The sequence below is a fragment of the Hylobates moloch genome, unplaced genomic scaffold (assembly GCF_009828535.3).
Source record: "Hylobates moloch isolate HMO894 unplaced genomic scaffold, HMol_V3 SCAFFOLD_8, whole genome shotgun sequence".
In the NCBI taxonomy this organism is placed as follows: Eukaryota; Metazoa; Chordata; class Mammalia; order Primates; family Hylobatidae; genus Hylobates; species Hylobates moloch.
This window is the reverse complement of record NW_026652283.1, coordinates 66,371,024-66,395,693: the sequence shown is the minus strand read 5'-3', so window position 1 is coordinate 66,395,693 and position 24,670 is coordinate 66,371,024. Positions and strand designations below refer to the sequence as shown.

The window sequence follows — 24,670 nt, the reverse complement described above, 5'->3', positions numbered from 1 at the left end:
GCCATGGGTTTCCATCTCCTGTTTCTGGGTTTTGAGAACAAGAAGACAGTCCAAGATGTAATAATAGTAATACTAAATACAATTTTTACTTATTGGCTGTCTACTATGTATTGCACACATTACATTACTTCTCATTGTCACATCTCTGCAAAGAAGGTATTATAAGTCTTTCTTTAGAGGTGAGAAAACTGAGGCCCAGAGAGGTTAAGTAACTTGCCTAAGGTTGCACAGCTAGGAAGCGGCAGCACTGGGACACCACCTGAGATTAGCCTGGCTCTTTCTACCACGTCCAGCCACCTTCCTAAAAGCAGAGCCACTCACAAGCCTGGAAGCTTTGCATTTCCCAAGGCTGCATGTCAGAGCTGCATCTCCTCGCGGATAAAAGACAAAGACCACACTGACCGCCGGGTGCATTCTTGGCTACTGCAGAGTAGGGAGTTAGAGGCACTGAGGGCTCTGCAGGCACAAGTGTGCCCATGCCACTAGGCACGCCATCTTAGGTTCTTCTGGCCTCAAGCCCTGGTGACTGTCTTGGTAGATTCTCTCTCAGGGAGGCCCCCTCATGTGGACAGCCCAGGTCATCATTTGCTTTGATCCTAATAATCTGGGCATTTCCAAAGAAATGCAAATGCAACAGCTTAGTAAAAAGTAGACATTTTAAAAGGGGTGTATGCAATGGGTCACTGAACTGAGCAAGAAGAGATGGAAGACCTGACTGAAATTCGATGAGCGGCCTTTCCTCCGGGGAGACTGTGGAGGTGTCCCCTCAGGCAGCACAAGCACCATCGCAGCCCTCGGTGCCGAGGCCTCTCTGAGTCGCGCTTTGCTTTACCGTACCTCATTTCTGGGCTAGGATACTTTGAGAAACTTTTGCCTATTAGCTTTATCTAAAATAGCTAAAATATCAGTCTCCACAGAGGCAAAGGAAGTGGCACCGAGAAGCAAAAAATCCAGCCAATGTGCAGTTTTCTCCTCCTGCCCCCTATTTGTGGAAATGGGGCATGGCCCCCATCTTGTCTGCTGGGTGGGGTTCTGTTTACCACGCTTGGCAGCTACCGCCACCCAGCAGCCTTTCATTTTTCTCACTTCACTTTGCCCCTACCTTGGTCTCTCCAAGCCGAACACAAATGGACCAGTGAGGAAACTGCAGGTAAAGACCCTGAAAGGTTATATGAGCTCCCTGGTACGGTGTCTCAAGCCTGAAGCTCAGAGGCTGGAGCTATTGCCCCTGGCTGTCTCCCCTGAAGTCACTAAATTCCAGCTGTTCTGGGTCCGCTTGTCCCCAGCACACAAGGATGGGCTGCTCTGAGCAAGCTCAGGCACCCTCACTCTGCCACACTGTGTGTGTGACTCAGACCCAACAAAGCTCTTCTGAGAAAACGGCTGTGACCTGACAGAAACCCCTGCAGCTGCACAGGCCCCAGAATCCCCCGAGGCGCTGGCCCGGGCTGTGCCCGGCTCCCTGGTGGGAGCAGAAGTGCCCATGGCCTCTCCTGCCCTCCCAACAGGGCACCTAAACAAATTTCCACACCAAGGTGAGCTGCCAGGAGCGATCAGGTGGGCCAAGGACATTTGCTTGCTCCACCTTCCCTGTTTCTTTAGATTGAAATTCAGCCTGCCCCGCTTCTCAGGAAGATGCCACGAGGCCGATCCCCCTGAGCAGTTTGTCTTGTCCTCTTTTCACTGGTTTTCTTCCTCATTACCTGGGCTAGAAAACATGGTGGAAGCTAAAGGCTTGCAGCAAAGCTAGGCTCCCAGGAACGGGAATGAGGTGAGGAGCAAGCGCCCTTGTTGGCTGGGCACTGCTCGTGGTGGTGACTTAACCAGGCACATCGTCTCATCTGCTCCGTGTTCTGTCAACGCCGGGCCCTCTGGCTGGGCTAGATGGCCACCTAAGGGGCGGGTTGGGGTGAGTCACGGAGCCTGGGACGATGCGTCACCCGGCAGCCCCAGGCGTGGGTGTGGGGACAGCCATGACAGGGCTGAGCCTAGACACGGACCCTTGGCCATGAGGTGGCGAAGGCGCTGTGGAGGCTGCCGCCTGGTGCTTCCTGCCCGTGCCCCTTTCCTCCTTGGTTACCCCACTTACTCCCGGGCCCACTGGAGTGTTTCAGGCCATGACCTTGACTGACCAACAAAATCTTCTTTGTTGGCAAAGGAAGAAAGAAAGGGGATGAGTGACAGAGCCAGCCACAGGGTGAAAGAAGCCAAAGGGACTAGAACGTCGCAGCACGAAACATGGCCTAGCTGACATTTTCCGATCCTGTCCAGCTTCTGTGAAACACTCCCTCTCTGTTTCTCTACCCTGGGCCTGCCTCGGTTGCTCTCTTGCTTCCTTCTTCCTTCCTCTCTTATCACTCGAAAAATCTGTACCTGGAGGAGCTGTGTTTTCTAGCAGCTGGCTCTGAACTGATGCCCAACTTGGCTGTGATGGAGCAGATGCCAGCACCGGGCCGGACCCGTCACCGCTCACTTGCCCATTGATTTGAGGAGGGCAGGATTCGAAGGAGATCCCAGCCCCTCACCACCCTCCACTACCCACGCCCACTCCCCTACACATACACAAAGAGTTTCTAGAAGTTGCCTGCCGTCGACATGTCGGCCCTACCTGTAATCGGGAACTGTGCCTGCAGGATGGCCGCGGTGACAAGCGCCTTCCACTTCATCTTGTCCTTTCCCTCAGAAGGAGGCTGGGAGGCAGAGGCTGAGGCAGCGGTGGCCGGGACGATGAGGAGAAAAGGAGTCTCTGCTGGTTTTATTCTGCTGCTACCTCCCCAGGAAGTGGAGGACTGTGGGGCCTTTGAGAAAGCACCTGCCGACAGGGCCAAGAAATTCGCACTCCCCCTTTCGGTTCACAGGCAGGAAGCCCTGGAGGTTTGAGGGTTTGGGGTGTGTGTATGTATCTGTCTGTCTGAATTTTGCTTTTTCTCTCATTTGACCATGTTTTAATGTCCGTTTTTTAAAAAAATAATTCTTATCTAATTCCTATCTTGATTGGTAAAGTCCATCTCTAGGCAAATACAAGTTCTCAATGGATGTAAGAACATTTGCTGTTTATTCCTAGACTCTCAAATATTTTATGGTGGCTGGCAAAATGACAGAACCCTGGATTAGAGTCCAGGACAAATGTAGAGACAGATTCCTTGGGCTTTAGTCACATCTCTACCCACCACCTACTTGCTGTGTGGCGTCGAGTCAGTCACTCGACATCTCTAGACTTCAGCTTCCTTATCTATAAAGCAAAGAGCTAGAGTAGATCTGAGGTTGCAGATCTGAACTTGGCTTGAATTTGAATCATAGTTTGAAATACTGTAGCTCACATAGTATTTTAAACACTCGTGTTAGTTGTCAACATTTAAACATCAGAGTAATTTACAATAATAAAACATTAAAACCTAGACATAAACTTCGTCTAAAAATTGTAATATATCTATATGAAACAAACTTTAAAACATTGCTGAAGAACACCGAAAGGACTTGGGTAAATGAAAGGCATACCCTTCTTTGATAGAAAGCTCTCTTTTAAGGAGACCACCACTCTCCCTTAATTAATCAATCTATTTCATTGAAAATACCAACAAAAAGTTTTAGAACAAGATAAGCTGATTCCAAAATTGATATGAAAAAAATTAATGTACAAGAATAGCCAATAATCCAAAGTCACAGCAATCCAATATAAAATTGATAAATTGGACTTCATCAAAATTAAAAGTTTTCGTGCATCAAAGGACACTATGAAGAAAGTGAGTCCTGCAAATCAATGCATACCTCTAAGTGATGGAAACAGCATTCCCATCATCAGACTTGGTACCTACTCAGAGCCTAAGTTGACCTCTAAGGGGGCCAATGACTTACTCAAGGCCACACAGCAAGTAGGTGGTAGGTAGAGATGTCACTACAGCCCAAGTAGTCTGTCTCTACATTTAGTCTGAATCTTCATCAGTGAAGGTTGTCATTGACCTGGGGTGCTGACACACTGATGAAGCCTACATATGCCAAAATGAAGACACAGCTGGGGAGGCCATCGGGGGAAAATAGCAGAAGGAAAGGTGCAGAGGAAGGATATCTACTGTGGAAAACTGTGGGCTACAAATCACGACCCAGAGCTGGTCTGCCCAAGCCTAGAGAGGATGCTCAATGTCCTCCAGCTAGATTGTGTGGATCTTTACATCCCTGAAATACCCATGGCCCCTAAGCCTGAAGATGAAATCTACCCTATAGGTGAGAATGGCAAATGGTTATATCACAAGTCAAATCTGTGTGCCACTTGGGAGACTTCGGAAGCTTGCAAAGATGCTGGCTTGGTGAAATCCCTCGGAGTATCCAGTTTTAACAGCAGGCCAGCTACAGCTCATCCAGAACAACCCAGGACTCAAACCCAAGCCAGTCAGCAACGAGGTTGAGTGCCACCCATATTACACCCAGCCAAAACTTCTGAAATTTTGCCAACAACGTGACATTGTCATGATTGCATATAGCCCTTTGGGGACCACTGGGAATCCAAACTGGACAAATATGTCTTCTCCACCTTCGTTAAAGGATGCACTTCTAAAAAGGTGCCATAAGATCACAGCTCAAGTTATTTTGCGTTTCAACATCCAGCAAGGGGTGGCTGTCATTCCTGAAAGCTTTAATCCTGAAAAGATCAAGGAAAACCTTCAGGCCTTTGACTTTTCTCTCACCGAATCAAGGACATTGAAGCCTGGAGTGAAAATGTCCACTTCGTAGAAATGCTCATGTGGTGTGATCATCCCAAATACCCATTTCTTGATGAATACTGACTTCAGAGAGTTCCTGAACAGATTCTCCCCTCCCACTTGTGGAGGACCTTAGGGTGCATAGTTCCCCATGGACATGGAAATGAAAGAGGTTTTATTATCTGAAAAGTGGTGATGGAAACATGCTTAACTTTTGTGTAGTGTAAGTGACTTTGACTCACCCATGTTAAAGAAAAAAATGTTTAAATCTGTTGAAATAATTCTTAGGAAATTATCACCTAATATTTTATTAGGTAAATGTCTTCTGGGTTCCAGACCAAAAAAAAACAAAACAAACAAACAAACAAACAAAAACCACTAGATTCCAGGAAAGACTTGAAAGGCAACAGATGACAACAAGCAACAAGTAACTCATGAATGTGGGTAGTACCATTGTTAGTCTGAGTTCTTTAGCAGTCAACAGGACAACAAAGACAGCAGAGGGCCCCCATGTGCCAGGGTGCTGGCAGTGCCCTTGAGGACTTGAACCATTGACTGCAATACAGACACAGCCAACATAAGATCCAGACATGCATTATTAACAAGAAAGTGATTTGCTGCACCTTGAGTAGGGAGAGAGGACTAAGTGTAGAAAAGTCTTAAAATAGAGTCAATTAAACAAATATCACCACAGTGATCAACAAAGCCATAAGGATTTTATTGTTGTTTGTTTCTATCCAATGTATGTTTGTTTGGCTTTTACTCAGCTTGAAGGATGCATACTTGCTGGTTCTCTTTTGCATCCTCAAAGGGTCTGAGTTTCAACATAACTAGTGGTCCATACTTGCATTGTCTTATATTCACTCTTGCCACATTGATCATAGAACCACCACTATGTGAAGTGGCTTGAAACAACCAACATACATAAATAAAACTCTGCATCATAAAGTATTCCAAAGACGGCTATTTTAAAAGAAGACATTTTATAAGGGGACTTTAGGAGACATATTGAAAGAAGAGGCTTTATAAAAGTACTATGCTTAAGGCTTTAAGAGTGTTATTGGGATAGCTATGTGAATTTTGAGAAAACAGCAAGTTCAAAAGAACACCGGTAATTGTACTCTATGTAAATTTTTAAAGAGAACAAAATTATTAGAATTCAGAAACAGAGATGTACCTATTTTCAGTTCAACTACAGAAATATATTTTATTCATTCATATTAGATCACTCTCACAGGGCAAGAGAGTTCTTCAAAAATTATGCTTTTTCAAGACCAATTGCTTATAGATAATCTTCAATGATCTGTACACATACATTTCTGAGAAAGTATCACTTAAAAACTTGATCTATACTGATTGTTTTCACTGATTCCGAAATTAATACTTACAATGCTAGTCCTCTAGAAAATATTTTGTTCACAAGCAATCATAAAATATGATGACAAAGAAAGACAAAAGAAAGAACAAAGAAAGTGAAAAGACAACCCAACCCACAGAATGAAAGAAAACATTTGTAAATATACTGAAAAGGGTCTAGGATTCAGAATATATAAATAACCCCTGTGACTCAACAATAAAAAACATAACCCAATTAAAAATTGGCCAAAGATGTAAATAGACATTTCTCCAAAGAAGACATACAAATGGCCAATTAGCACATGAAAAGATGTACAACATCATTAGTCATTAGGGAAATACAAATCAAAACCACAGTAAGATACCACTTCTCACTCACTAGGATAGCTAAAATAAGAAAACACGCAATACAAGTGTTGATAAGGATGTGGAGAAACTGGAATTCTCATACATTTTTTGTGGGTTATATAAATGGTGAAGCCCTTGTGAAAAACAATTTGGCAGTTCCTCAAAAAGTTAAACATAGTATCATGTGACCCAGCAATTCTATTCCTAGATATATACCCAAGAGAATCGGAAACCTAGGCTCACACAAAAACTAGTAAAGGAATGTTCATAGCAGCATTATTCATAGTGGCCCTAAACTAGAAACAATTCGAATGGCCACAACTAGGAATGGATAAGCAAATGTGCTGTACCCAAACAATGAAATACGACTCGGCCATCAAAAAGAATGAAGCACTGTTACCTACTGCAACTGGGATGACCTTTGAAAACATTATGCTAAGTGGAAGAAGACAGGCACAAAAGGTTACATATTATATGATTCCATTTATATAAAATGTCCAGAATAAGCAAATTCATAGAGATAGAAAGCAGGTTAGTAGTTGCCAGGGGATGGGGAGAGTGGGGAATTGGGACTAACTGTCAATAGCTATGAGGGTTCCTTTGAGATGATGAACATGTTCTAGAATTGGACAGTGGTGATGATGTGCAACAGAGTGAATATACTAAAAACCATTGAAGTATACACTTTAAAATGACACATTTTATGTGATATGAATTATATCTCAATACAAAAATAATGCTAAAACAAACACAAGAATAGTCAGGAAAATTCTTGCAAAGAAGAGTAAAGAGAATGAAATAACCCTGCCAGATATCAAACAATAAAAGGGGCATAATTATCATACAGTACTTAGGGTACTACAGACTTAAACATATATGGTCAATTGGTTTCCAATAAAGGTACAAGAAAAATTCAGCAGGAAATGGTAGTCTTTTCAACAAATGGTGGTAGAACAACTGGATATCTATATGGAAAAAAAATTGACCCTCGGTTCATACCATACACAAAAATTATCTAAAATGGTTCATAGACCTAAATGTAAAACCCAAAACTATAAAATTTCTGGAATAAAACATAGGAGAAAAATATTTGTGATAGAGCACAAAAAGTAAAAACCACAAAAGAAAAAATTGGTAAACTGGACTTCATCAAAATTAAAAGCTTTTGCTTTTGTTCATTGAAAGACAGCAGCAGGAAAATGAAAAAGAAGCCATAGGCCAGGAGAAATTATTTCCAAACACATACATCAGATGGAGGACTATATCCAGAATATGTAAAGAACTATTTTAACTCAACAGTAAGGTAATCAACTCAATAAGAAAATGGGCACAAAGTTTGAATAGACAATTCCCAAAAGAAGATAAATGAATGGCCAATAAGCATGTGAAAAGATGCTAAACATCATTAATAATTAAAGAAAAACAAATTAAAACCACAATGAGATACTACTACATATCTGTTAGTATGGCTAAAATTAAATAACTGGTCGTTATCAAGTGTTGCCCAGGTTATGAAAGAACTGAAACTCTCATATGCTGATGGGGGGAATGTAAAATGGTACAACAATTTCTGAAAGATCTGGCAGTTTCTTTAGAAAGTTAAACATACACTCACCATATGATCCAGCCATTGCACTCATGTATCTAACCAAGACAAAAAAAAAATATATATATATATATATATATATATGTATGTCCATATAAAGATTTGTACATCAACACTCATGGCAGCTTTATTTGTAATAAACTACTGGAAAACTACCCAAATATTTATCAACAAATGAATGGATAAACTAATTATGGTATATCCATTCAATGAAATAATACTGAACAATAAAAAGAAATAAACTACTAGTGCACACAACATGGCTGAATCTCAAAATCAATATACTGAGTGAAAGAGGCCAGGCAAAAAGAGTACACACTGAAAGATTCTACTTACAGGAAATTCTACATAATCTAAATTAATCTGTTGTAACAGATTTCAAACTACAAACTAAGAAAAGGTACTTGCAGCACTGTGACAAAGGGCTTAGTTCCTTAATACATAAAGAGCACCTAAACATTATTCAGTTTTAGCAAATAATTTTCAAGTGTCCACCAGGTGCCAAGCATGGTACTATACATTGAAGATATAACTGGGAGTTAAATAGACAGAATCCTTGCCCTCATGAAATGTTCCAGCTGACGAGAGTCTAAAACAACATTAAAAAAATGAGAAAAGGACTTGAACAGAGAGTTCACGGGGAAAAAAAGTAACGCATAGCTGTCAAATGAATGAAAAATTACCAAAATCACTCATAGTAGGAAAAAATCAAAATTAAAATTACAATTAATACATATCAGATTGCTATCAACTTCTCCACTGGGTTCCGTCTTCCTTTGCTTCCCAAGGATATTGCCCCAGAAATTCTCTTTTTTCTCTCCTGCATGTCAGTATTTTCCTCTAAACTGGATCATTCCTATCTGTATACAAGCATGTTATTTCTCTCATCTTAAAAAACTCAAAGACTTATATAGCATTTGCACATTGGAATTTGCCATATTTCTTATTGCTTTGGGAATCCAGTCTCCACACTAAGAAGCCTGTATTAACCCGCTGGAGACAAGTGGCACAGCTGACAGCCAGCACTGACTTCCAGACAAGTAAGGCTCTCTTACATCATCCAGACCCAGCTGAACCAATAGAGGACTGCAGCCACGTGGGTGACACCAGATGAGACCAGACAAAGCACTGCCTAACTGAGTCCAGCCTAAGTTGCTGGCCAACAGAATCATGAACTAAAACGGTTGTTGTTCTAAGCCACTGAGTTTGGGAGGATTGTGACATACCAAATGATAACTAAAATACTCAATATCCCCATATCAATCTCAGGAATTGCCCTAATTGGCCCACCTTGGGCCATATGCCCACTTTTTGGATAAACCAGTGCTTCCAGGGGGTCAGGACGAGATTGGAGCTGGAAAACTCTGGTTAACAGCCTTAGCAGAATCATTCGTAATAGAAGAAATGAGGGGAAAGGATTCTGGGCGTATATAGAACAATGACTGTCCATGACAGCCAGCCTTTCCCTGGTGTGTGCAGTGGGATGGGGTTGGTAACTAGAATGAGGCTCATGCTTTGCAGAGGGGCACACAGGCAAGGCCCGGAGCTGGAGCTGAGAGGAAGCTGGATGGAACGTGATGACCTGCAGCTGTGAGTTTCTTGTGGGGGAAGCTCTGGCTCTTCTGCATGATTGAATCCCTGCTTCCTGATATATTTTGGTGGGTGGGTGGATGGATAGATGGATAGATGAGTGCACGCATGGATAGATGGATGGATGGATGGTTGGGCGACTCAGTGAGTGAGTGGCTGGATGGATGAATGGGTAGGAGGGTGGATGGTAACATTCAGGATGGCAGGAAGTCCAATACTACGTAGGAGGATGCCCCAACTTCCTCTCAGGAAGAGCACAGCAAGGGAAACCCAGAAGCTGGTGAATGGAGCTTTTAGCTGGAAAAGTTGTCATTGTCATTAGAGAAAAGGGCCCCTGCCACTGAGGGGCTGACTGGAAAATTGGGTAGCATAAAGAAAATGTAAAGACAAAGTATGGGGGAAGGGATTGGGGCTCAGGACTGGGACTGAAGTGATGGAAGCCAAATGGCTGCAGCTACAAGCAGGAACAATTCAAAGTGTAGGGCCAAGCAGAATATAAGCAGCCATGTGGTAAGAGGAAGATGCTGGGGCTAAATAAATTCTCATAATTCTTCAAATCAGTAATGCTGGTGAAGTAATTATTTTAACTTGTCCAGCATCTCTTCCCCCCACCCTTTTTTGGAAGCAACCTCGTTTCCCTTGGAGGGGAGCGCATATTTCCTCAACGGAGTGGGATGTATGCCGCTGGCTGGCTCCAGGTGTGGGCATGGACCCCGTGACAGCCAATCAGGCACCATATCCTGCTGTGTACAAAGACCGGCTCAGGGAGGGCCCATGAGAGCCGTTTTCAAGATTCTTGCTGGAAATCCAGGGAAAGGGGCACCATCTTCCCATAGAAAATGGTGACCGTGGGGTAGTGCAGCCTGCACCAGAGGAGGCCGTCTATTTTCCACCGGGAGAGAGCCTGACGGGATGAGGCCAACAAGAGGGAAGCAGAGCCCAGAGACAGGAAGAGAAGGATGGTTCCCATTTTGCCCTCTTGTCAGTCACAGGAGCCAATAAATACCCCCTTTTGCTCTTTGGGTCGATTCATCAGAATTTAGTGGGAAAGCTTTGTCTGCACCTAGAGGAGAGGCTGTTCTGAGGCGCCATCGTGCTTCAGGTGAGCTGGGTCTCTTCCCACAACCACTTGCTCCCAAGGGGCCCTCCCAGGCTTCAGATTTCCCTGGGGTTCTTTCTCTACAACAGCTCCTTCTAGGCAACAGGGACTCGGCACTGAGCCTCGCAATTCCCTGTCTCCTGATCATCAGAGAAAACAGCACAAAAAAGAGGATTGGCCTCTGTCCCTTGCGGTGTCCAGAGACAGCCTCTCCCAAGACCCCTGTGAGGGGAAGCACTTCCCCAGCCCTTGAGACCCCAGCATGTTGACCCAGGCCCTGTGCCTCCCTTCAGCTGACTGGTCCAAGGTTGGCAAGCAGCTGGAGGCCCACACAGGCTATTCCCTCACAAAGTGCATTTCCACTGGCAGGATCCCAGCCAAACACCTCAGTGGAGCCTTGTCTCTTCAGCCTCAACCCGAGGTTTCCCCAGTCATAGCCTGTGTATGAGCCCCTCCTTTTGCCACCGCAAGCCTTGGCTCACAAGAATCCTTTTGCCCGAAGGCCCTTCTCTCCTTTCCCCACCCCAGGAGCTTGTTCTGGGACAAGGCGTAAATATCCCTCCACTGTGAAGCCTGGCTCACACCTACTAAACCTGTTAGCCATGCCCATCGCATACTGTTTAGTGCTGTGTTAAAAAACACTTGTCACTTTTTGCCTTGGTTATTTGTTTACACAGATGTTCACACAATGATAATCCAAGCTCTTCAAGAGCATGGATGGGGTTTTATTCATTTTGTAATCTTTAGTGTCCAGTACACAGTTGGTACTTAATTTGAGAGAGAGAGAGAGAGAGAGACCAGACCGTTCCTGACCCGAAAACCAGATGGGGTAGCGAGCAGCAGGAAACAAAATTTAAATGCTCTCTGGGAAGTTCAGTCCCCGGGGTTAGAGACCATGTCTTAGGCAACTTGAATGGCCAGAACTGAATGCAGTGCCTGGAACATAAAAGGTGCTCCGTTAAAAGTTACTGAAGGAATGAGGGGGCATGACCCCAACTACTGTTATCAAGAGGGGAGAGAGGAGAATGGGTTTGCAGAAAGGGCCAAGCATCCCTTTAGTGACAATCCCAGGTAGAATCTGCCTTCTAAGATGCTACATTTGGGCCAAGCATGGCCCCCTCCCGCCACCTCCTGCACACAGATCCACATCTTATGGCTCTGATGGACTCCTTGGGCTCCATGACTCTTTCATGTCTGACCGAAGCTGGAGGAGGGGGCAGAACCTAAAGGAGCCCCCACTGGCTGGGAGTCGAGGCTGAGGAAACTGACATATCAGTAACTGCTGGTCCTTTTTTTTTTTTTTTTGAGACAGGGTCTTACTCTGTCGCCCCAGGCTGGAGTGCAGTGGCATGATCACAGCTCACTGCAGCCTCGACCTCCTGGGCTCAAACAATCCTTCCACCTCAGCTTCCCCAGTAGCTAGGATCACAGGTGTGTACCGCCACACCCAGCTAACTTTTTTCTGCTGTATGTTTTATAAAGACATGGTTTCACCACATTGCCTGGGCTGGTCTTGAACTCTTGAGCTCCAGTGATCTGCCTGCCTCGGCCTCCCAAAGTGCTGGGATTACAGGCGCGAGCCACCATGCCCAGCACCAGTCTTTATCTGAGCTGAATTTGGCTGACTTTGAGTGTGGCCCAGGATATGACTGCATATAGAATGTAATTTCAGTGGATTTCCGATCCCTAAAACACACCCTCTCCACTCATCTGCTAATATCCACCCAAAAATACATGCTTAGAGAGTCACTCTTTTGGCTAAAATTATAATAATAGTGTGTGGGAGCTGGCTCATATCAGCACATGAGAGCCAACTGTTAAATTTTCAGGAATTTTTCCAGTTGGTTGTTAAATCATTGGTAACTTGAAATTGGCTGTGGTGGGGGCAGACATTATACATAGAAGTTCATTCTGTATGCCCCAGCACACCACTGACTGAACACATTTCTTCCATTCAGAAGCAAATGCCCTTGAGAGATATATAAAGCCTTATCAGTTATTTATACCTTCGTGTTAAACACTGAGTCATAGACCATTGTCCCAGTTAGATGGGGACTGGAAATCATTTAGTCTAACCTTTATTTAGTAAATGAGAGAATTGAGACCCAGAAAGGTAACATGACTTACTGAAGATATAGAATTAGCTAGTTTCAGAGTCCAGACTGCAACTGAAATGCTCTGATTCTCAGTAAACGGGATGCCATAATAGACATTATATGCTTATATTTACACCCAGCATCCCTTCCTCCCCGCAACCCCCATATTAACCCTAGCCAGACCATGCAATACAAGTGGAGCTAACCCATAGCCTGTCTGTGCTCAGGGATGGTCACATGACTAGACCTGCTCCATTAGAGTATTCTGTCTTCCTGGCCATTGTAACTGATTAGGGGAAGAACATATTAATGCGGGGGTGTTTTTGCAGGCCTGACATTAAGACCCCCAACTTCTAGCAATAGTATCAATTTTGAAGAGTCAACTTTTCTCCATGATTATAATCTTTTTTTTTTTAAATGGAGTCTTGCTCTGTCGCCCAGGCTGGAGTGCAGTGGTGCGATCTCAGCTCATTGCAACCTCCACCTCCCAGGTTCAAGCAATTCTCTGCCTCAGCCTCCCGAGTAGCTAGGATTACAGGCGCCCGCCACCATACCCAGCTAATTTTTGTATTTTTAGTAGATACGGGGGTTTCATCATATTGGTCAGGCTGGTCTCAAACTCCTGACCTCAGGTGATCTGCCTGCCTTGGCCTCCCAAAGTGCTGGGATTACAGGCGCGAGCCACTGTGCTGGCCAATTATAATCGCTTGATGAGGCTATCAGGTAATGTCAATCAGCTGCTTTCTCCCCAGAATTTAAATCTTAACAGAATGAAACAAGACCTGGACATAACCTTGTTTGTTTCTCCTTCTTGGAGCCATCCCAGAAGTTGCTCATATTCTGTGGCTATACAAACACTGTTCCAGCAAATTTCCTTTTTGCTTAAGCTATCCAGAGCTGATTTCTGTTGCTTGCAACCAAAGGATTCTAACTTACACAGTAGAATTTTTGGAAGCTGTATTAGCTTTCTATTGCTGCATAACAAACTATCACAAATGCAGTGGCTTAAAACAACACATTTATGATCTTACAGTAATGTAGGTCAGAAGTCCTGATACAGCATGGCTGAGTTCTCTGCTCAGGTACTTACAAGGCTGAAATCAGTGTTGGCTGGGGCTGCAGTTTTCATTTGAGGCTCAGGGTCTTCTTCCAAGCTCACTGGTTGTTGGTAAATTTTATTTCCTCACAGTTATAGGAGTGAGTTCCTGTTTTCCTGCTAATGATTGGCCAGGGAATGCTCTCAGGTCCTAGAAAACACCTGCAGTTCCTTGCCAGGTGGCCCCTATAGGCAGTTCACAATGTGGGTGTTTGCTTTCTTCTGGCCCAACCAGAGAGCATCTCTCTGACTTAGTCTTCTGGAACCAGCTGGAGAAAACTCTGATTTTAGAGGATTTGCCTGATCAGGTCAGGCCCACCCAGAACACTCTCCCTTTGCCATATAAAACCGCATAAGCACAGGAGTGATAGCTCATCGTATTCACAGGTTCTTCCTATGATCACGAAGATTGTACCATGGTGTGTCAATCTTGGAGGCCACCTTAGGATCCCATTTCTCACAAAAATGCTGTTGGAAAAGATGCTCCCTTCTTCCTCTGGGAAGATCAGACACGCCTGGTATCCATCTTTTTCACCAGATGGAAGAAGCTTGCCTGGGAATGAAGCCAACACAAAGAAGAGCTGAGCAAGAGACATAAAGACAGGCAGAGCATTTGCTGCATTGTTAAGAACCTGGATCGTGCCATGCCTAGCTGCCTGCCCCAGGGGCTTTTCCATCTCATGAGCCAATAACTTTTTTCTCAAGTTATTTGACTTTGATCCTGCAACTTGGAATTGAAATGGTCTTGAGTATTACAGATGCTGAAATTGCATGGCTATTAAAGACATGTTTGCAAACTTCACAGCTGGCACAAATGCACTTTGATGGGAGATTTACCTAGTGCGCCATACCCCTCAAAAGACTAATTGCCCTTTAAAAAATTAACCACACAATTTTGGGGCTTTTTTTTAGTGAGACACCAAGGAGGAAAAACACACCTAATGTCCAAACACTCCAGAAAAAAACAACAACAAAAAAATGAAAGTAAAAGACTGCACAAAGATTTTATATCAAAAGCTACCGTGAAAGATGGCAAAAAAATAAGTTGGGGACATGGGTAAGATTAGAGAGATACTATGAATGGATAAGATGAATTGCAGTTGACCCTTGAATGACTCAGGAGTTAGGGCTGCTGAACCCCACGCAGTAAAAAGAGTCTGTGTATAACTTTTGATTCTCCAAAAACTTAACTACTAATAGCCTACTGTTGACCAGTAGCCTTACTAACAACATAGTCAACTAACACCTGTTTTGTACGCTGTATGTATTATATACTGTGTTCTAACAGGAGAGTAAGCTAAAGCAAGGAGAATGTTATTAAGAATATCATAAGGACGAGAAAATACATTTACTATTTATTAGGTGGAAGTGGATCATCATGAAGTTCTCTTTTTTTTTTTTTTTTTTTTTGAGATGTGGTCTCACTCTGTTGCCCAGGCTGGAGTGCGGTGGAGTGATCTCAGTTCACTGCAACCTCCTCCTCCCAGGTTCAAGCAATTCTCCTGCCTCAGCCTCCCGAGTAGCTGGGATTACAGGTGCCTGCCACCATGCCCGGCTAATTTTTTGTATTTGTAGTGGAGACGGGGGTTTCACCATGTTGGCTAGGTTGGTCTCAAACTCCTGAATTCAGGTCATCCGCCCACCTCAGCCTCCCAAAGTGCTGGGACTACAGGCATGAGCCACTGTGCCTGGCCATCACAAAGGTCTTCATCCTCGTTGTCTTCACATGGAGTAGGCTGAGGAGAAGGAAGAGGAGGGTTGCTCTTGCCATCTCAGGGGTGGCACAGGTAGAAGAAAATCCATGCATAAGTGGACTCATGCAGTTCAAACTCATGTTGTTCAAGGGTCAACTATAGTTATATATAACCTACTAAATATTGCTATTGATAGCCAAGCCCCTTTCACTGGAAAAAGAACCTTTTTTGCTTTCACGGGGGTGTCTTTCATTTGTGTGTCATTTTCACATATTAATATATTGTCTTTTTTAAAATTTATTTTTGAGACAGGGTTTTACTGTCACTCAGGCTAGAGAGCAGTGGTGCAGTCATAGCTCACTGCAGCCTTAAATTCCTGGAGTCAAGCTACCCTCTCGTCTCAGCCACTTGAGTAGCTGGGACTACGGGTGCACACACCACAATGCCTGGCCAATGTTTTAATTATTTTTTAGTAGAGATAGGGGTCTCACTGTGTTGCCCAGGCTGGTCTTGAAATCCTGGACTTAACGGATCCTCCCACCTCAGCCTTCCAAAATGCTGAGATTACAGGTATGAGCCACCATGCCCAGCCATATTGTCTTTTTAATCTTGATGACTCAGTAAGGTTGTCAATATTGGTGTACAGTTTCCATTTTTTCATTTATTTATTTAAATTTAAAAAAAAAAATTTTGAGATGGAGTTTTGCTCTTGTTGCCCAGGCTGGAGTGCAATGCCGCGATCTTGGCTCACTGCAACCTCCACCTCCCAGGTCCAAGTGATTCTCCTGCCTCAGCCTCCCAAGTAGCCGGGATTACAGGCCCCACCACACCACACCCGGCTAATTTTTTGTATTTTTAGTAGAGACAGCGTTTCACCATGTTGGCCAGGCTGGTCTCGAACTCCTGGCCTCAAATGGTCCACCTGCCTCAGCTTCCCAAAGTGCTGGGATTACAAGAGTTAGCCACCGTGCCCGGCCAGTTTCCATTTTGTAGTTTAGGAAACTTTAAGTAATTTTTCTAAGGTCACAAAGCTGGTAGAATCAAAACTAAAACTCAAGTTTTCTGGGTGCTGGTTCACAGTAGTGGAAGAACATGAGCTTTAGAACAAGTTAGACCTAGGTTCAAATTCCAAATTCCATCTACTAGCTGGCTGTATGTTTTGAACAAGTTAGTAAATATCTGAAATCTTTTGTCCCACATTGACTAACAATGCCTACTGTACTGTATTGTTGGAGGAATGAGTAAGATGATGTAGGTTATGTGCCTAGTATATAGAAGGTCCTAGTATATAGAAGGTTGGGAAATGTTACATCACAGAGAGGAGGAGAGGACTGTAAAATGCTTGCCGGCAACTGCTCTGGGAAAAATCCTTCCAGGAATGATTGGAACCCAGCATGGGGAATGGGGTCACTGTCTCGGTGGAAAAGGGTGGGAGATGAAGAGGAGGAAAGAGGAGGTGGTATGGACAAGCCCTCCTATGGGGAGGGGAGGGAGGCCCCACATTCCCAGAATAGGGACCTGTGTGCTTCCCCTTTTTATCCATCCAAACTTCTTGAGCACTAGGTCAGAATTTAATGCACCTGCCTTTCATTCGTTATGGATAGACAGTTGCAATTCCTGGGACTGTTGGAGGTGATGAGTTTATTCTCAGAAATCTTAAAAAGGCATTTTCTGGGCACCTGAGCAAACACACAATTATCCTGTGGAATGAGCAAGCTTCAAACGCTGAGACCCTGGGGCATCTGAAGGACCAGCTGATAACCATGTGCTAAGCAGTGTGTATTCCTAAGTTCCTCAGCTCTGCTTTTTAAAACCCCCCACCCCCATGCTCTGACTTGACCAAATGGTCTTCCCTCAATGGGGTGTGTGGACAGCAGCTGCTATGGGAATGCACAAGCCTGGGGTCTGCTCTCAGCTTTGTCCTTTACTTGCTATGTGACTTTGAGCAAATCACTTTCCCTCTCTGGGCCTGGGCGTCCTCAGCTATACAATGAAGGGGCTAAACTAGATGGTCTCCACAAGATGTCTTCCGGCTGGAAATTATATTTTTGTATAATGATTCCTGCTTCTCCAGTGCCCCCTTCTCTTTCAGTTCCACTAGCTGTTACCTCCCGACAGGGCTGTGCTGTGTGCTGCCTCTGGGCCACATCCCAGGCACGCAGTCATGGCCCATGTCCAGGGTTCCATATGAGGGTCTGGCTCCTGGCCTGCAGGGTCTGCTGAGACGCCCTGACTTCATGCAGATTACATTTTTGTCTTTTCTAAAAGGGAAAGACGAAAAGGTCACCTGAGTTTGCCCAGGGTGGAGACAGCCTGACCTGGAGTCCTCACAGAGCCCAGCCTGGCCCCTGGGAATCCACTGGAACAGGCCTGCATCCCCTCTCAGGATTAAACCTGACGGCCTACTTCTGGGGACTGAAGGTCAGGAACCTGTGAGTCTCAGCATTAGCCCTTGACAGCCCCTTAGAAGGGTCACCAGATTAAAGGGAAGGAAGAGTGCTTATCAGGACAAAGAGGGGCCCCCAGTTCCAGCAGGGCAGCTGGTGTGGCCCAAGACAGGAAGATTAAACAGGATTCTCCTGTCCCGGGCAGAGCCTTCTAGTTGGATGTTCAATGCGGCTCCATGGGGACCTCTAGCGGCTGTTTTGTCAAACTGCGGTCTCCAGCCTTACCAGCCTCAGGACATTCCACACCTGGATGGATACTAAGTAATACTAATAACCACCATCTATTCTAGGTAGCATCCCTGATTCAGAGCGGAACCTCTTGAGGAGCACTTGCCTAAGGCCACCCAGCTAAGTGGTTGAGCAGGGATTTGAACACTGCCGCTTGACTTCAGAGTTCATACTGCCTGCCCTCAAAGATGTGAGTGTACTCCTCATGAAAACCTGGTGTTTTCCAGCACATGGCACTTGCCATTTCTATACGATGCACCTTTAAAACAAATGAGAAGACATTTCTTCAAAGGACCCATGTGCCACCAGCAGTTGAGGGGTCACTGGATTCTTGGAGACAGAGCTAGGTTGAAGGAATGGGTCTGACACGTGTAAATTTGCCCAAGGTAACCATTTGAGAATCCAACCTCCTCCATGAAATAAGAAAAATAAAGAGTGTCCTGACTATCTCTAGGGGTTGTTGCAAGGGTTAGCTGAAATACCACGTATGAACATATTTTATAAAATTAAGTAATTTGACAATTACAACTTTTATTTTTGTGAAAACCACCTGTAGTTACCAACTGATATTTGAAGCTAAAGAAAAAAAATGCAACCAGTATTTATCGAATGTTTGATATATTGGATAGTGTTCTGTGTATTTTTTATATATTAGCTCAAATTTTTTCCTACAAACCAGGGAGGCAGATTCTATTTTTATTCTCTATTTTACTGATGAAAACCCTGCAGCCCACACAGGGGAGGCACCTTGTCCATGATGAAATAGTGATGGAACAAGGATTTGCTCCTATGCAGCTCCACTGCAGAGCCAGTGTGCTTGATTTTGATACTCACTCTGCTGTTCTTCAAGGATACATTCCAGTCTCACAGAGAGGATGCAACGAGGACCACCAGAGCTTGAGGATGCCTCTTCTACTGGCCCTAACAAGGATCACTGCTGTGTCAGGCACTGTGCTAAGTGATTTGTGGACATTTTTGATAATCTGTACTCCCACCTGTGAAGTGTTGCCCTTGCTTTACAGATGGGGTCTAAGGCTCCGAGAAGTAGAATGATTTGCCAGGGCCACGTGCAACAAGTGCACAACTGGCTCAGAACCCAGTGCTCTCGCAGCCGAACCGCTCCTAACCTCTGCTATGCTGCTCCTGCTCGGCTGCTCCCCCAGTCCATCCACCGGTGGGGTCCCCCACAGCCCAGGGTTCCCTTGGGCTCTGTTCACACTCTTTTTGCCCTCTGTGGGATTCCATGCATAGGAAGCAAACGCACCTAAAGTAAGAAATGGCCTGACAGCCAGGTGCCACCCACCCATAAAGTGTCATTTTTAGGAAAGATGTCCTTTGGGGTGATGCTGCTCACACCAGGACAAGGGCATGAGCTCAGGCTGGGTTTCAGCCCCTGCTTCCCCCTCAGCTGCGGCCTTTGTGCAGGATACAACCTGCAAATGCGTGCCATAAAACCACAGTCTAGAGGAACAGACTAGAAACCATTGAGGATAAATCTCCTTGCGTGGGTGGGCCTGGGAGTTATCAAAGGAGGAAAGATTTGGGATGAACAAAGAAGCCTTATCATTTATTCTCTTCCAAACACAATTACTATAAGCTGAGTTGTTTTCCCCCAAATTCATATGTTGAAGCCATAACCCACCCTATGATTGTATCGGGAGGTAGAGTCTTTAGGAGGTAATTAAGGCTAGGTGAGGTTGGAAGGTTGGGGCCCTGATCTGACAGGACTGTGGTCTTAGAAGAAGAGGAAGAGAGAGGCCAAGCGTGGTGGCCTGTAATCCCAGCACTTCGGGAGGCCGAGGCAGATGGATCAAGAGGTCAGGAGATCGAGACCATCCTGGCTAACACAGTTAAACCCCGTCTCTACGAAAAATACAAAAAATTAGCCAGGTGTGGTGGCGGGCGCCTATAGTCCCAGCTACTCAGGAGGCTGAAGCAGGAGAATGGTGTGAACCCGGGAGGCGGAGCTTGCAGTGAGCCGAGATAGTGCCACTGCATTCCAGCCTGGGCGACAGAGCGAGACTCCGTCTCAAAAGAAAAAAAAAAGAGGAAGACAGAAAGAGATCTCTCTCTGCCATGCGAGGAAACAGCAAGAAGGTGACCGTCTGCAAGCCAGGAAGAAAGCCCTCCCCAGAATCCACTCATGCTGACACTCTGATTGCGGATATCCAGCCTCTAGAACTGCAGGAAATAAATATCTGCAGTTTAAGCCACCCAGTCTATGGTATTTTGTTCTGGCAGCCTGAGCAAACTAAGACAAAGATAAATCCCAGGGACACAGATGACTCTTGGCAACCAAATAGGAGAGTTTGTGCTGACCGACTCTGGGCATGCACATAATGTGCTGAATTCCCCTTCTCAGAGCAGCCATAAAGAGAGAGAGAAGACTGTGTCTTGGTTAAGCTGCTCTGCCCTCATTCCTTAAGCGTATTTGAGCAGCGTCTATACATCAGGTTTTGAGAACAGAACAATGAGACATAGTCCCCCAAATCTGAAAAATCAAAGACACGATAATTAACTCACTTCAAAATCCTTTGCTTCCTCATGGAACGTTTGTGGCAGAGTTGCTCAGTATGCCCACGAGATAGATGTCTCCATCCAAGCCTGTAATGTGGACTGCTGTTCCTTAATGGAGTCTGATGTCTGGGGTGCCAAGCAAAGTCTCCTTGAGATTTGCCAAGCACTTGGGATTACATGTGCCTTCACTGAAATAAATCACTTCATTCTAAGTCACACAGAAAGCTGGAGGTCCAACCTCCATCTTCCACTATATTCACTAAAGTAGAAAGTCTGCAAGCAAAACATTCATTAAAATTTCATTGAGGGGTTACTCCATGTAATGGAATATTGACACTTGGTGTTTTGGGGCTACAGTGATAAATCAACCAGATGCAGATTTGGCCTTCAAAGGACTACCTACTCCTGAAAAGTGAGGGAGATGAGAAGGTAGGAGATGCCTGGCTAAGGGAGGAGCATATGGAAAAATCCAAAGGGAAAAGTTTGGGGTATGACCAGATCAGATTGGCTGGTCATGGCATAGGATACACTGAGGAATGGCAGATAATGTTGGGAGAGCCAGTTGAAGTTTTATTGTGGTGGGACTTGAGAATCTAGCTGAGGAGTGTGTGTGTGTTAGACAACCTCCAAAGGTTATGAGAATATTATCAGAACCATGCTTCTTTGCCAATCCCAATCCCTCAAGTTCAAGCTAAGGGATACAGAGTGTCTCTCAGATAGACTGTCCAGCAGGCTAGGCCGATGGCCCTAACTCACTTTCATCCTCACTGCTGAGAAAGCTATGCTTAGATTTGGGTTCACATCTAGACTACAAAAGCTAAGTATAATTTGGGTTTGTCATCCAAAAAAGTGAAGAACATTATACACAAAATGCATTCTAAAGGATTAAAAAGTATAAAAATTAAACATAACAATGAGAAAATCTGAATTGACATTTATCAAATTTCTCAAAGGAAACAACATACCAAGTTGAAAGGAAATTAAAGAAGTCAAGGGAAAAAGATTATGTTAATTTATTCTATAGAAATGGAAAATCTATAGGTTTTAAACAAAATAACTTAAAAGGAAAACTGAGTATTAGCAACAAATTTACTAACTAAATGATTTCATAGACTTAATATACAGAATTCAGCAAGATCAATTTTTTAAAATGATCCCCCAAACATAAGTGGACAAAGAATATAAACTGACAGTTTCCAATGAGGAAAAAAAACCAAAATAAATTTTAATGTTCAATGTTATTAGTAACCTTAAGAATTGCCAATTAAGAATAACATACTATTTTAACCCATCACAGAGTAAGCACTTTCATACACCGCTTGCAGGGCTGTTGGTTGATATAAATTCTCCCCCCTCCCCCATTATTATATATTTTCCAAAATTTTACTGAAAACATCATTTCAAGAAATCTCTATTGAACTTCTGAATCACCAAGTCAAACTTGTAATTTAGCTCCCTAGCACCCACTACTCATGCCCCCTCCCCACCCACAAACATAGATTAGCTCTGCATTCCTCCCCTGGTGTGTTGTGGGGTAAAGAAGAGTCAGGAAGCCTTGCGCTGGCATAATCTGTGTCTCAAACAATATGACCACATGCCAATTTAGTGTGGAGTAGAAGAAATGGCCAGGATTTACAGCCTGGAGATCAGAACTGGGTGGGCTTGGGAAAGTCACTTAAACTCTCTAGGTCCCCAATTCTTTATTTTTTTTCCAATTCAATTTAGAAATCTTTATAATTTTCAGACATACACAAAAGAGAATAATAGCAAAATGAATCTCCAGGCATATCACCTAGCTTCAACTGTTATCATTTTGCCAATTTCTCCTCATCTAATCCCCTATACTCTTTTCTTTGCTAGAATGTTTTAAAGCGAACACTAGACATTATAATTGATACACATTCTTAAAAGCAATTTATAACATGTACCAAAAGCTTTTGGCTTGGAAATTCCACTGCTGGGAATCTAAGGAAATAAACAGAAATGTAGAAAATATTTTATGCATAAGACTTTTCTAAGAGGAAAAAACTGAAAGTAACCTAAATGTGCAAAAACTGGAGAAAATGCTAATAGCCTTTGGTTTTTGCCTGCTCAGTGTTCCTTCAGTTCGCATAATCACTCTTTTCCTTGCAGGAGTCCCCCTTCTACATTCTCCCAGTCTCTGTGATTCTGATGGTGCTGAGTGAACCCGCAACTCCAGGAGAAGCCACACTACTCAAGTTCGGCCAAAGAGGGCACCCCATTCCCAGACACTGATTATTTGGGAATGGCTAGGGCCCAGCTAGGAAGGACACATCCTCTTTGCTGTAAGATTGCTGACTGCAATGAAAACCAACACGGCAAAGAAAGAAGAGCCAGGAAACGAAAGTCAAGTTCTGAATAATATAAGATCAATGAACTCTTTTTGTTTAAACAACTTTGACTTAGGTTTCTTGTCACTAGCAACAGAGTCCCCATACAGACCATTATTTGGTGGCCTGCTTATATTGATCGGATGAAATATTCTGCAGCCATTCTCAGCCATCCTTGTGAATGGCTTCTAGGAACACAGTTGTTTATGATAAAGTGAAAGAAGCGTGATACACTGTCATTAAATAGCAAGATCTTGACTATGTTTAAACATCGCTCCCAAGAAAACACACCCAAAATATTAGCAACCATGCTGGTTGGTGAGGTTATAAATTTCAAACTTTTTATTCTCCACATTTCCTATACAAATGTCTTACAATAAATCTTAAAGAAAAAACTGAAAAATTTACATTTTATTGATTTGTACCCCCCTTAATTCCAAAAGGAATTATAATTAAATTATAATTGTCTTCTCTAATGAAAATGTATAGAACACTTGGTTTTGAAGTGACAGTTTGGAATTCCCCTAGGAGACACTGACTAACCAGCATTACACAAATTAGAGCATTATTTCCTCAGTACTAAAACTGAAAAACATGCTCCATTAAAAGAAAGTAGTCTCCTTTTCAATTACTTTGTGATCTTCAGTCTAAATATTACTAAGAAGGGAACATCACACTAGCAATCTCCTCAGAATATCTGATGCATTTATTTCATTGAACTTCATCACATTTCATAAAGACTTTCCTCCACTCCCCCACATACTTGTCAAGGACTTTGAATCTGGACTAGAAGACAGAATAAACTGATTATTGGCCATGGTCGGTAAAGACAAATGGCCTTGACCAGCTGAGTGCAGAGGGATAGTCAAGACAGCATCTGCCAAAGGAGCTGTCTGGACTCTGTAGCCTCAGGCTCCTGAGCCACTCCCTCTTTCCACTTTTTTTTTGAGACGGAGTCTAGCTCCATCGCCCAGGCTGGAGTGCAGTGGCGTGGTCTCGGCTCACTGCAAGCTCCGCCTCCCGGGTTCACGCCATTCTCCTGCCTCAGCCTCCCGAGTAGCTGGGACTACAGGCGCCCGCCACCAAGCCCGGATAATTTTTTGTATTTTTAGTAGAGACGGGGTTTCACCGTGTTAGCCAGGATGGTCTCGATCTCCTGATCTCGTGATCCGCCCGCCTCGGCCTCCCAAGGTGCTGGGATTACAAGCGTGAGACACCGCGCCCGGCCCCTCTTTCCACTTTTATCTTTCTCTATCAGGGCCTGTCCTGCTCTCTGCACCAAAGCTGACTCCCCCTCCTCACCCCAGTCTAAGACACTCATCTCCTAGCTGTTTGAGCCCAGGGATCTGTTCTCCTTCTGCAGCAGGTGGGGTGCAAGGGGACCAGAAGCCTGATGTAGAAGCGCATGATGTGGAGGGAGTGATAAACCCAGGAAAACCTAGCAGCAGCAGCAGCAAATGAGGCCTCTGCTTCTCCTCTTGCCCCTGCTGAGCTGCATTTACTCCAGAGCATTATTCCTAGGGGCTTGATTTGGCTGTGTAAGAA

The 24,670-nt window shown here is 44.2% G+C and overlaps 1 protein-coding gene and 1 pseudogene across 1 annotated transcript in view; one reads left to right on the top strand and one right to left on the bottom strand.

Annotated features, from left to right (window-relative positions):
- CD247 (CD247 molecule) overlaps positions 1-2,666 on the bottom strand; it is an 88,891-nt gene extending 86,225 nt beyond the window's left edge. The window contains exon 1 of the mRNA XM_058442992.1: positions 2,609-2,666. Within this exon, the coding sequence (XP_058298975.1) occupies positions 2,609-2,666 (58 nt within the window). The remainder of the gene's footprint in view (positions 1-2,608) is intronic.
- Positions 2,667-2,727: 61 nt separating this feature from the next.
- LOC116472444 (aldo-keto reductase family 1 member D1-like) lies at positions 2,728-4,781 on the top strand (annotated as a pseudogene).
- Positions 4,782-24,670: the final 19,889 nt, after the last annotated feature.